This window comes from Rattus norvegicus, chromosome 4 (assembly GCF_021556685.1).
Source record: "Rattus norvegicus strain SHRSP/BbbUtx chromosome 4, alternate assembly SHRSP_T2T, whole genome shotgun sequence".
In the NCBI taxonomy this organism is placed as follows: domain Eukaryota; kingdom Metazoa; phylum Chordata; class Mammalia; order Rodentia; family Muridae; genus Rattus; species Rattus norvegicus.
In genome coordinates this window covers 66,325,337-66,338,742 of record NC_141537.1, presented here as the reverse complement: position 1 = coordinate 66,338,742, position 13,406 = coordinate 66,325,337, and the positions used below count along the sequence as shown (strand labels likewise).

At 41.5% G+C, this 13,406-nt stretch overlaps 1 protein-coding gene across 7 annotated transcripts in view; it reads left to right on the top strand.

Moving 5' to 3' along the window:
* The window catches only part of Dgki (diacylglycerol kinase, iota), a 452,769-nt gene that overhangs the window by 309,790 nt on the left and 129,573 nt on the right, over positions 1-13,406 (top strand). For all 7 annotated transcript variants that reach the window (XM_087659331.1, NM_198782.2, XM_087659334.1 and 4 more), the window contains 1 exon segment: positions 10,589-10,689. In XM_087659331.1, coding sequence (XP_087515457.1) covers positions 10,589-10,689 — 101 coding nt within the window.

The following is a 13,406-nucleotide window of genomic DNA, read 5'->3' as shown; positions in this document are numbered from 1 at the left end:
GAACAGAGCCAGGTGGTCAGGATTCCCAGCAAGTGTCCGTACCTCCACTGAGCCATGTTGCTGGCCCTAACAAATACACATTTTAAACTATAAAAAAATAATTTAAATGGGAGATGTAATTCAGTGAGAGAATATAGACCTAGCATTTATAGAAGCCTGGATTTGACTCTTTTGTATTGTAAAAAGGAAGCCAAACATATAAAACTCTGACCTTAAAAAAATTCAGTAAACACAAAGGCATGGCTTCAGTTTTTCTGTACAGCTTGTCTTCTTTCAGAAGAAGTTGAAATTGGGACCTGAATAGTCACAGCAGTGGAGTATCAAGTGGACATGGATTTGGGGGACATCTTGAAATTTGGGAAAGTGATTTTTTTTACTTTGAACACACATACACACACACACACACACACACACACACACACACACACACACACACACTGACCTGAGTTCAATCCTTGGAACCCATATAAGGTAGAAATTGAAAACTGATTAAACAAAATTGCTTCTAACTTCCACATACATGCCCAGACATTATGCATATAAACACAATAATAAAAGAAATTCTAAACATACACAAAATATTCATGTGTACTGTTAAGGCATTTAAGACAAATGTTTCTTACGCAATTTTAAATACATATATATTGTTAATATATAGTATAATAATATATAATGTATAATGCGTGCACACACACACACACACACACACACACACACACACATTGTTAATTTTAATTGCAGGATTAAACTAAACAAGTTGACCCTCACTGCGTTTGAGCTGATACCCATATAAATTTGCTTGGGCTTCTTTAACAGAGCACTACAAACTGAGCAGTGAAGTCACAGAATTGTGTTTGTTCATAGTTTGGCAGGCTAGACAAAGGTGCGGCCAGGGCTGACTTCGGAACCCTGTGTCCTATACTTGGAGATGGCATCTTCTCCAATTGCTCTCATAGAGTTTAACACCGGTGTCTACCAAATCCTTTTTTTTTTTCAAATAAAGAAAATGGTCTGATGTGCTTGCTTCTTCCAAAATAATCTTATTCTTACTTATTTCCTCACAAAACACCAATTCTTTGCATATTCCAAGTCATATTCTGAGATGCTAAGGATGGTTATATAGATCAGCTGGGGGTGGCGAGCACAACTTGGCTCCTAGCAGCATCACACTAAATACATTGGACCTGGATTTTAGCGCGCTCTCTCTCTCTCTCTCTCTCTCTCTCTCTCTCTCTCTCTCTCTCTGTGTGTGTGTGTGTGTGTGTGTCACTAGCAGTTTGCAAATGGAGCCTAACATCTAGCACTTACATTCATCATTTAATTCCTGAAAATAATTTTTATTAAAGGTATAAAGGAGGTGAAGGAAATTACCCTTTTACATAAGTGGATTTTCAGAATTCATTACATGGGTTCAGAGTGAGGTTGTTGGCGTGTCTCCAAATTCATTCTCTATAAAAAAAATAAAGTGGCCGGACAAGAGGCATGTTAAATTTAGTTCAGATCTGAACTCCTAAGACATTGTTGTAATAAAATAACCAGGAAAGGGCTTATGACTGTAAACGGAAGGGGAGGGTTTGTTCTGATCATCTCCACAGACAACAGATTTATTTATAAATGGATTCTCTACCCAGGAAAGAAATCTTCAGGATGTTTTGTAAATTCCGCATTCAAGAACAAAAGAGATGCGTTTCATCCTTTGCTCTAGCACTGGAATAGTTAGTACCTGATAACAACAAGAACTTATCAATAAAAGTTGGTATTTGAGGGCCTGGGTATGTATGTGTGTGTGTGTGTGTGTGTGTGTGTGTGTGTGTGTATGTATGTATGTATGTATGTATGTTACATTACTGACATGGTGATGAACCACAAAGGACATTTCATTCATGAGAGAGTTTGAATTCAGTTAGACCAATTAGACCAATTCAGTTGCGTTTTCCTGGTCTGTCCTAACATCCTGAAACACCCGAGTGAAGTGAAAAGAGAATATGTTACAGGAGGCGTGAGGAGAAAAGGCTGGTTTGTTCATCTGCACAGAACAGTCAATACTTAAGCAACGGTTAGTCTGGAGCAAAGAAATAAATCAGCACAAAGAAGAGAAAACATCAGTTCCCAACCAATCAAGATACAGCACTTTTCTAGAAGTTTCTTTGATAGGTAGATTACGTTTAAAGTTTATAAATCTGCTTACAAAGCATTTTTGTGGGTCAGTGAAGTGCCCTGGCAGCTACAGGCACTCCCTGCCATGCATGCCTGATGACTTGAGTTCAGACCTTGGAACCCAGTAGAAGGTAGAAAGAGAGAATTGATTACACAAAATCGCCTCTAACTTCCACATATATGCCCAGAAATGCATCATGCATATAAGCACAATAATAAAAGAAATAAATTCTAAGCACACATGAAATATTTATGTGTGCTGTTAAGGCATTATAGATAAATATTTCTCATGCAATTTTTAAACTAATATTGTCAGTTTTATTAGTTACTTTTGGCACTGCTTTGGGCAAATGCCTCATAGGAAAGGACTTGCTTACTTTGTCTCAGACAAGGGTAGTCTCCTGTGGTGGGTAAGGCATGGTGCCTTAGAACATCTGTCAAGATGTGGCCGGAGGGGTGTGAGGCTTTTTGCTCACCTCTGGGCAGATTGGAAACAAGAAGGAGAGTTCCAGTGGTCATCTGGTTTTCTCCTTTTTCACCTTCTATTGAAACTTGTTCCTAGCCTGTTTGGTGGTGCCATCCAGGTCAGGGTAGATCTTACTCTCTCAGACCTGTCTAGAATCACATCTTCACAGACACATGCAGACGCTGTATATCTCTTAGGTGATTCTGAACCCAGTCAAACTGACAGTGAAGATTCATCATCACATCTGGCCTGTGCTGACTTTTTATTTTCCTCATTTAGAATAACATAGTGATTCTTCTCCTAACCACGTCTGTTTCTCAGGAAAGCAAGTCTAATGCAGGATTTTCAGTGTCTCCTTTCAATAGGACCATTCGTGGCAGTGCACCCATTTCAGTCTTTCCTGACCCAGTGGCTTAGAGGATAGCTGTATGAATCACTCTTGCTATAGCAAAATGCTCAAGGCAGGGTAACTTTATAAGGAAAAGAAAATTTAATTTCTTTAGCTCACAGCTTTAGAGTCTGTTCAAACAGTATGTCACGGACTCAGTAAGGGCTCACCTTGACTACCTTACCTCATGCAGACCACAGCGGCAGCGAATGAGTGAGAGTGAATGAGAGGTCTCCACCAAACATGAAGGGCCAAGGAGCCTGGAGTCTATGATCCCTTCCAAAGCCAATGCCCTTCACTGACCTCTACTTCTGTCATGGCCACACCGTAATCCTCTGGAGGAACCACACATGGCAGTAGTTACATTGGCTTTTGTCCTGTTACTGCTTTGTGCTTCTTGGCTCTTGCTTTTATTGTTTCGATGGAGTATTTTCAGTCATAAGCAAACAGATCTTAATTCTTAATCTTTTCCCTGCTGCTCTGTATATGAAACAAGTGTTGCAAAGGAAAGATGGCAATTTATTTTGCCCGATTTTCTGGGTACATCCATTCAAATAACACTTTTCAGTTCACCCACGGACTTTGAGAGTTTGGAAAGGAAACATACATGCCTGCATTGGGAAGCTTAGTCCCAGTGCTCATCCTGTTACGTGTGAAAAGCCACACATTTTCTTCTGTCAAATGACATTTTTTAAGCCTCTCAAATCATAGCACCCTCCCCCACCATACTGTTCTCCAACAAAGGAAGCTCAATTTGTCAGTTGTGAATATAATTTAACAGCATAATAAACCGTTCTGGGATTGTAAGCCCAACGGAAGCTTTTTAGACAGCAAATAAGTATGGAACCTTTGTTTGCTAGATAGACGTCGGGAATGTCTGTCTTCCTGAGCACAGGAGAGCCACGGTCATCCTGATGGCATATGACTCACATTATTCCATTATGTCTCCTTGGCTCCATCCCAAGAACTTGTTCCCATAGTTCTCCTCTCGGTCAGAACAACAAAGGAACTCTCCCTGCTATTGCAGGCTACAGTCCTGAAAGAACCTCAAGCCGGAATTTTAGGCTGGAATCGTCAGACGTTTTGTTTTAGTAACTAGGAATCCTCTGTTGCATGGACTTGCTTCTTAAGATTAAAATGACTTTGGCCTAATTTGTTGGAAGCAAAGAGACTAAATTCTGCACTTGCCTCAGTTCAGTTCCAACTGTTACTATGTTATTTTTATTATGCTTATTACAAAGTTTTGGGTTTAATTTTCATTGTTGTCTATTCATTGTATGGGATATTGGGTTACAGAAGGAGATTTTCACTGTGTAATGTGCCTTCAGCATACAAGTAGTATAATGTGTTGTTCTCAACTGGATTTCATCCCAGCTATTCGAAGTGGCAGAACTTTTAGTACAAAAAAAAACCCCACAGTGTCTTCTACACTGAAGTCCCACCCATCCTCATTTGTGGTGTGTTAGCCTCTTCTTCACCTCTCCTCATGGCATTTTCCCAGTGTTCATGCTCTTCCAGCATGGAACATTATATGACTGTGTTAGGGGGGCACATAGAAACAGTTTTCCTTGAAGGTTGTCAGCTTGGCCAATAGAAGGGCCAAGAGAGTCCACACCCATTAGAATTATGTTTGCAGATGGCGTCTGATCACAGGTAGAGATTCTTCTCCACTTGTATGATAGCTCTAACATGTTAAAAGTCTATCATATGTTGTGAGAGAGAGGAGAGCTGTAGGTGGAATTCTGGCTCCAAGTGTACTCATGATTCGACAGTGGGAGGGAGCAAAATCCTCCTGTTCCAATCATGTTTCATTTCAAACAGTGCGTCACGGGGATTTTAGCTGCAGGGAGCTCCTCTAGGTTCAAGGTGATGGTAGTATTTTGGTCTATGGGAAGTGTAAACATCAGAGAAGCACAGATATTAGAAAAATGTCTGGAAGAGGAGGGGCACAAGAGAGAAAGGAGGACTTCCTGGAAGCGTGGGTGGGAAATCAAAAGACACCTTCCAACAAAAGTCCAAGGGGCAAAGAGTTTCTGGGAGTAGAACTAATCACAGTGTGAAATGCTGCCCAAGTGTGAGTTAGGCTGAGAAATGAGAATGGGGTTAGCCTGCAAAAATGGAGCAGAAGGAGGAAGTAGAGATAAGACCTAGCCACAAACCCATGGAGGGGAAGCGGTAGTTTGGCAGCCAGATATTATATAGCATCAAAAGTAAATGTGACTCTAGTTTGAGCATGGTGCAGGTGTGCTAGCTTGGTGTGGTACAGATGTGGTGGTTTGGTGTGGTGCAGATGTGGTGGTTTGGTGTCGTGCAGATGTGGTGGTTTGGTGTGGTGCAGATGTGGTGGTTTGGTGTGGTGCAGATGTGGTTTGGTGTGGTACAGATGTGGTGGTTTGGTGTCATGCAGATGTGGTGGTTTGGTGTCATGCAGATGTGGTGGTTTGGTGTGGTGCAGTTGTGGTGGTTTGGTGTCATGCAGATGTGGTGGTTTGGTGTGTTGCAGATGTGGTGGTTTGGTGTGGTACAGATGTGCTTTGGTGTGGTGCAGATGTGGCGGTTTGGTGTGGTGCAGATGTGGTGGTTTGGTGTGGTGCAGATGTGGTGGTTTGGTTTGAGTGTGGAGTAGATGCTTTTTTGTAGAACTCAGGACCACCAGCTCAATGGTGGCCTGACCTACAATGGGCTAGGCCCTCCCACATCTATTACTAATTGAGAAAATGCTCTAGAGGCTGGCCTACAGCCCATCTTAGGAAGGCATTTTCTTAACTGAGGCTTTCTTCCCTCACATGACTTTAGCTTGTGTTGGGTTGACATAAAACTAAGTAGTACATCCCTATACGGAAACATGGGCAACCTGTGGAGGATTCAGCAGTAACACGAGTCTGGTAGGACGATCACCTGACAGCCCACCATTAATGTAAATTTTGAGTTATTTCTACTGAGTTCAAAAACTTCTGCACAATTCTAGAATCCTGAGGCATTTTCTCACATGTCCAGCAGAAGATAACTGAAGATGAATGTTTTGTAATGAGTTAGCAGGTGTCAGAATTCCATTTTAAATCTCTGCTCAGAAACGTTGATTCAATTTGTTTTATTGTAGAGGCCTTCTTGGAAGTGTTTATATTTAGATTATTTTCAATGTCAGTTGCAAACAATGTCCAAAGGAAACTTTCAGCAATTTCTAGAATATTCCTGAAGGAAGCTTCAGTTATAATTGTACTTAAGTCGAGCCCCACTTGGCAGCTGGTGTAAAGAGTTAGTGGTTGGTGTTCCTGGATTCCTGTCCTTTGGCTGAACACCATGGATCCTCAGGTGGACTCTTGGTCTTTTGGGTAAACAGTTCTAGTTCTCAATTCTCTTTTCATCTATGTGGACCCACTAGAGATACAGTGACGGGTGGGGAGATCATAACCCTGCGTGGATTTACCTCCTGATCTACCAATCAGAGAGAACACAGAAATGGACAGCCATGTCAGAACAGAAAGCTGCAATGTGAAAGTGCCAACCTTTCCTGAAGCCTCATGGCCATGGTGGTCCAGGGTGTCTCATAAATACCTACCAGAAATGATGGAAAGGTGGCACTCTGGGTGCTGGAGTTGCAAAGAAGGAGTAACTCATCCCTATTATGTTTTCATGTTAATAATTAATATTTCAGTTATGGGCCCATCATAACATAAGGACTAGTTGAACGACTTCTATTAAAGATTAGTTAGAGAGCCAGGCATGGTGGTACACATCTTTAGCCCCAGAACTCAGGAGGCAGAGGCAGGTGGATCTTTGAGTTCAAGGCCAGCCTGCTCAACAGAGCAAGTTCCATGACAGCCGGGGCTACAAAAAGAAATCCTGTAATACCTTGAAATGAGCCATCTGAGAAATCTTAATTAAGACAGGAGATTCACAAGGTATAGTGTGTAGAATATTTATATAACTTTTAGGGTCCTGTCCATAACATGTATTAAGATGTATATACTTAACGTCATTGAGTAAAGTTTCTTGCAAACATTCACTGTCTCTAATTCTTTGTAGTTTTGATCAATCAATATCATAGATATATAGCTCTTTTGTCTCCCTTGAGTTTGATCCGTAGCAACACACACACACACACACACACACACACACACACACACACACACACATGGGGGGGGTAGAGAGAGGTGAGGATTACCAGCAACATCTATGCTGGTATCTCTTAACAGAGAGTAAGTAGTAAGAGAATGGTCCTGAATACTAAAGAAGTTGTTGCAATGGATGATGGTCCCTTTCCTTCCCACCTCACAAGGCAACAGCTGCGTGTTGTATAGCTAAGGGAAGTGATTATACAGTGACTTTTGACTCTGTATAAGGTTTCAGAAGAAATTAGTATGAAAAGAACAGGTTGCAATCCCCACCTCAATAGAAAGGGCAATTCACAAGTTTCTGGCTCTCTTGTTGGAAACTCAAATGCCCTCTGGAAGCTAAGTTTAGAACTCTTGATACAATAATGCCTAAGTCAGTCTGGGTTGCTTGTAGATGTTGGTTGGCATGGAGGCAAATTTCTTTATATTCAACTTAGGAGTCTCTTCTATGCTCTACTAACTTCCTTGGCAAAATGTAATTTTAGAAAACTAATGGCCGGGCTATTCCCCAGACTCCAGGGAACAGCTTTGCTGTCCTCCACCTCAGTCAGCCAGTAATGGGACACTAATATAATGTGACACAGGAATAAAATTGAATTGCTTGGCTTTCACTTAATTTCAATGCACTTTTTTGTCCCCTATGTTTTTAGCTGTCCAGTTCCTTGCCATTAGCTGGCTTTGTGAAATACCAAGTTGGAGAATATTCGTGAGTGTAGAATGTCAGGACACCATATGAAAAAGACATTGCCTCTTCCCCCCAGACCCTCAGTAGAAATGTCTAGGAAGTTCCTTTATCAGTTCTGAATCTTCCAGTGTCTCACATAGCAGATGCTATTGTTGGGTAGAACCTTGTTTAGGGAAGAAATCATCAGGGCAATTATCACAATGGTATTAGCTACTGCCTCTTTGACACTTAGAATATTCCAGGCACCTTTTCAAGGTGTATCACATAAACTGATTGGTTCTCATGATGTTTCTATGAGGTTGATTCTGTTGTCACCATCCTACAGATGAGGAGACTAAATCAGATGAGATAGGAGGTAGAAGAACTTTGCTTCAGATCCAGCCAGTCTGCTTTGGAGCCCAGCTTCTCTCAACAACTGGATTTGTTGCCCCTGTTCCAAATCTACTGTTTAGGCAAGGGTCAAGAATGATTGGAAGGGAATTTCCATTACTTAGTCCATGGTCTGGTGCCTTAAAAATTATTAATGGGTTTCTGTTAAGTCAACATTTTCTTTTTAAGGTTTTAAGTCATCATTTACTAGGAAGCCAAACACATGATAGCTTAGCTAGAAGGCTTGGTTTAAGAAAGCTCTTACTGGTGTCTGTTTTAAGTACTTGCAAGAAGGTGGGAGCTAAAAGCAATAAGAAGGTGGATGGATAAGAGAATCCAATGCTGGCTAGTGACACAATCATTACTTAGCTGATTGTCTTGTTAGAAGAAATGAACTAATATGTCAGTTCACTTAGGATCTACAAAACCCTATTCAAACAGTTGATCCTATAATATGTCCCTAGAGGGTTTCATGGAGCTTAGTGTTTCCAGAGGCAGCATCGTATGGGGTGGAGTCAGTGGGCAAAACTGTGAAGCCAGGAGTTAATGTGGGCAGACAGGGAGTAGACTCTGATGGGGCTGGGGTGGGTGTTACCCATGGAAGTAGGAGCAAGGACTGGCCATCAGTTCTCTACATTTTGTCTATAGTTGGCAACTATTTCCCTAACAAGGTCTCTAGACCTGTTGGCACTGGACTACTGAAGACAACTAGTGCTCAGTGGCATTTGATCCACCATTATCTCTAAAGAATATTTACACAGAACTCATTCCACCCTATACTCACCTCCTGCCTGTCATCACAGAATGTGCAGACATTTCTTTTACACTCACAAACTTCTAAGTGTTACAATTTAAAAGTAGGAATTTAAGCCATATATGGTTTTCCATGATGTCATAGCCAAATTTCTCTTTTAAGTCAATATAGATCTATGCATCCATTCACAACACCTGCCTCATGTTTTCTTGCTAGGCTGTGTCACAGCTTACTTAACAAACCTCACGTTTTATTTATTTATCACTGACAAATAAAACCCTCTTGACACTAGTTAGAGATCAGCTGACCTTGTAATGGCTTTGCTGTCTTAGACAAGGACTGTTGGTTTTATTTATCTGTAGTCTCATGGTCTCAGTGTCTCAGAGGAGTAGTATATAATAGTAAGGCCAGAATGAGTGTTGGGAACTACCTCTGCCATATAGAGCTATGTGACCTTAAAAATCACTTTATATTTTGAAACCAACATTTAATCAGTTGGTGAAATGATGCTTGTAGGCATATGACAGTAGGTCTGGTCTACTGATCTGTAGCTATTTCATCAAACTAGCTCTCTTCTCATCATGACTAATATACTCATGTCAGATTTATTCCCTGGGCCTCCACCATAACCAGCACAATGTCAGTAGATTAGCTACCCAATGGTCATACTTTGAGTTACAGACCACCCAGCCATCACATCGGTCTCCAGGGCTTGCTCAGGATTAGCCTCTGTGTGGTTTTGTATTGGCACCTTTTCAATACAGTGTACCTCATGTATGCTAACCTGCTAGAATTTGTAGACTTATACACTTACATTGAAAAACATAAAATTTATCTCTCCCTTTCTATTGTTGGCAATGTTTATTACGATTTACTATTAAAAACAAAATAAGCAGCAGTTCTTGTGTTTGAGAAAGTTTTTTTTCAACCAATGAAACTAAATTATTCTCATGGACCAAAAGGAATACATTGCTCCATAGAGGAGGTGATAACCATTTAGTTTGTTTTCATTCAACTCAGGCCTAGGATTATACCACTTGAAGATGTAACTTAAGACACAGAATCCAGGCAGGCAAACATGGTGCCTCAGTGAATGTGGTTTCCTGATTAAGTAATTAAAACACCTTCTGGGCCAGCCTGAAAGAGTTCTTTCAGCATGACTGTGTGCTTCTTTACAAGGCACCTCACAGGCAGCTTCAACTTATATCATCCCTTAACTGAGTGGTGCTTTCAAAGACTCCTCAACAGGATGGGAAATCTCAACCTTGGTCTTGTGTACTCTAGATGCCTAGTTTTGTGCCTAGTAAGTACATTTTTTTCAGCGTTGACTACTATAGACATATTTACTACTATTTTGGACCACTAACATGTTCTCATTATTTGTTATTATTTATTATACAACAACATGCATGATCTTATTTGAAGTTTTGGCAAACTAATAGCAAATATTCCTAGTCCCATGTTCTTACCTAAAGTGCAGTTATATTAAGTTTCTGGGAAAGGACTCTTTAGATAACTTTCATGGTTTTTCTGGTTTGTAAACAGACCTTTTAACCCACAGGAGATTCGATCACCCCTAGTCTCTCCAGGACCCTTTCTCACTTTCCAGTTCCACTCCATCACTATATCTGACCACTCGGTTCTTGTCTTGCAGTCCCCAGTCTGTCCCAGATCGCCTGAGGATCCGCGTGAACAAAATCAGTTTACAAGACTATGAAGGACTCCACTATGACAAGGAGAAACTCCGGGAAGCGTGTAAGTTACCAGTACCTAAGGGGCACTTGGTGAGTCTCTTTGGTGTCTGTTCTTCCGTGTGTTGATGAGTAGAGTCATTGGTCCTCCCATCCAAAACTAGAGCTGGAGAAGGGAAGATGGGAGTGCAGGTAACAGGGAAGCTCCTGGTGAAAATTCCTATGAGCCAAGGAAATGGGAAAGGTGAAGAGAAATGGCGAAGCTGGGTGCTGTGATGTGTGTGCTCTTGGTTTACGCACCTCTGTAGTCTCAGCTTTATCTAAAATGAGATCTACAGGTTGACACAGAAACACCAGGAACCTCCACAAATTTCTTGATGGAGCTTGCTTTGTGAAATGGTTCACGTGTTTTCCTGGTCATCAGTAGAGTTATCTGGAAAGGCCCACCCATCCCTTCAGCTCCTATACTGTTGTAGGATGTCGCACCAAGGACCATGATCCTGGAATGTGACGATGAGGTGATTCATTGATTATATTATAAGGAGGTCTGTTTCTGAAGTTGTAGTTTGAGTCAACCTATGAATTATGTGAGGGTTTATATTCCTTGTGTATCCTTGAAGGCACAGCTAATTGTTAATCTGTGTCACCAAACAGTACTTACTGGACATTTTTTATATTCTGATCACTATTTTAGATCAGTTTCTACACCATGATTGATGTTTAGACATCGTAACTAAATTGATATTGTAGGTGCTACATGTATTAAGGTTCGAGTTAAGATGCCTCTTACTTGTGGGAACCAATAGTTAGGTGCAATAAAATGGGGTAAGGGAAGACCAGTACTCAAGAAAAGAGACATGGGTGTCACTAGAAAGAAGGGACTTAGTAAAACCAAAGCTTGGTCAAGCCCAGTATCAATTGGCCCACAGTGGACCTGAATTGTAGAAGAGGCCAGTGCTTAACATTAGGGGAAATGGTGCTGGGGAGGGAGGGCAGCAAAGTATTCCTGGGAGAGTGGCTTCCAAACTCTGCTTCCTTAAGACCGAACAGGAACGAGCTTTATCAAATGGAAATCCTCAAGGAAGATCTTTTAGTTGGTTGTCAGGGTTTCTGGGATCTGCAGATGGTAGTGAGTAAGGAGCCTTTTCCTGGTAGGTTGCTCATGGAGCCTCTGAGAAATTCTGTGAGGAGACTCCTTTTTAGACTCTCTGGTCTGCTGTCTGCTTCGGTGAGCATCCTTTGGCACAGACATCAGTACCTTACGTCTCTGTGGGCCTCCTGCTCTGTCCCTCCATCTCTTTTCTTTGGCAGGAAAATGTGAACCGAAGAACAGAAGTCATTCCCTGAGTCTCTGAATTTCTTCCTTTTTGTTAAGAATCCATTGTGAACTCTGTTTTCTGATATAAATAAGGGTGTAAGGGACAGATTAGTACAAAGTCCAATTTAACCCACTGACAGAGGAGCGGGACGTGTAGGAGAAGGTCTGGCTACAGCTGAATTGAACTGAGTTTCAGAAACTACTCACAGAGAACAGCAGCGTTCCACACCTCCCCTTTCCTGGGTTCCAAACTAACAGCTTCCGATTATTAAAACACTAAAGGCTTCCAGTTATCAAACACCAATAAGAGGGGCTGGGGATTTAGCTCAGTGGTAGAGCGCTTGCCTAGCAAGCGCAAGGCCCTGGGTTCGGTCCCCAGCTCCGAAAAAAAAAAAAAAAAACCAATAAGAGATAATGCGTCTCAAGTCATTCTTTGCAGCTTCTATGGAGAACTTAGCTGGGAGTAGGGTACAGCTGAAGGTTTTGGCTGACAGGAATTTTGAGGCTTATCTGTAACTGTTTTATCTCCTCCACACCCCTATCAGTCCATTGTTGCTGGAGGTCATTGTGGTTTGAGTTTTTCCAGGAAGATGACATTTCCTGGCAAGGGCTTTCTTGACTCATCCTATCTTAAATAATAAAACTTTTATCTGAGGAAACTTCTTAAATTGGGAACAGTAACTTGGCATAAGCACGGGACAGATAAATTCAGCGGTATCTCTGGAAGCCAAGGGAATGAGTGAACTCTTAAAGGGGAACAGAAAGGAGTTATATTAAAGATCTGAGTTTGAAAGGAAAATCAATTGGGAGGAAAAACTGCAAAGTCAGCCCTTGTGCTTATAACAAATGGCGGTGAGGCTTGTAAAACGTGGGTACAGAAGAAGCTTAGCTTTTGAGGCTAAGGATTTACTGACTGGTTCTTTTGCCTTGCAAAAAGTCTACCTAGAGACTGACTACAGATCTGCAGAATGGCTGACAGCGCTCAGGCTGAACGAGAGTGAAGGCCAGTTCAAGTTCATATGCGAAGTGCACGCCAAAAGACATCATTTCAGAAGTCTTAATTAAACGAACTTCCTGAAACACATATAGATAGAAAGGGCCCCAGAAAATGTTCCCTGATCTGCATTCCAGATAAACAAACAAACTGAATCCACCCGGAAGCATTCATTTATTGGTAACAAAGTGTCAGCTGAGCAGTGGCAGTAATACTGCATTTAAAATGATAGTTTTCTTTCTTGATAGCAGAACTGAGTGATTTATCCAGGCACCGTGGTCTGTTTGCCACCGCTATATAATTGTTGCCCATGCGTGTGTCTAGATGGTAATCTAATATGATTACAAACCTTGGATGCTTGCTGGGTAACAAAGCCCTGCTGCCATCTTCAACTCAGGGCTCCCTGGCAATCCAGTGCACCTTATTGTTCTGCTTCTTCCAACAGACAGAAAGCCTACTTTACTCTTTC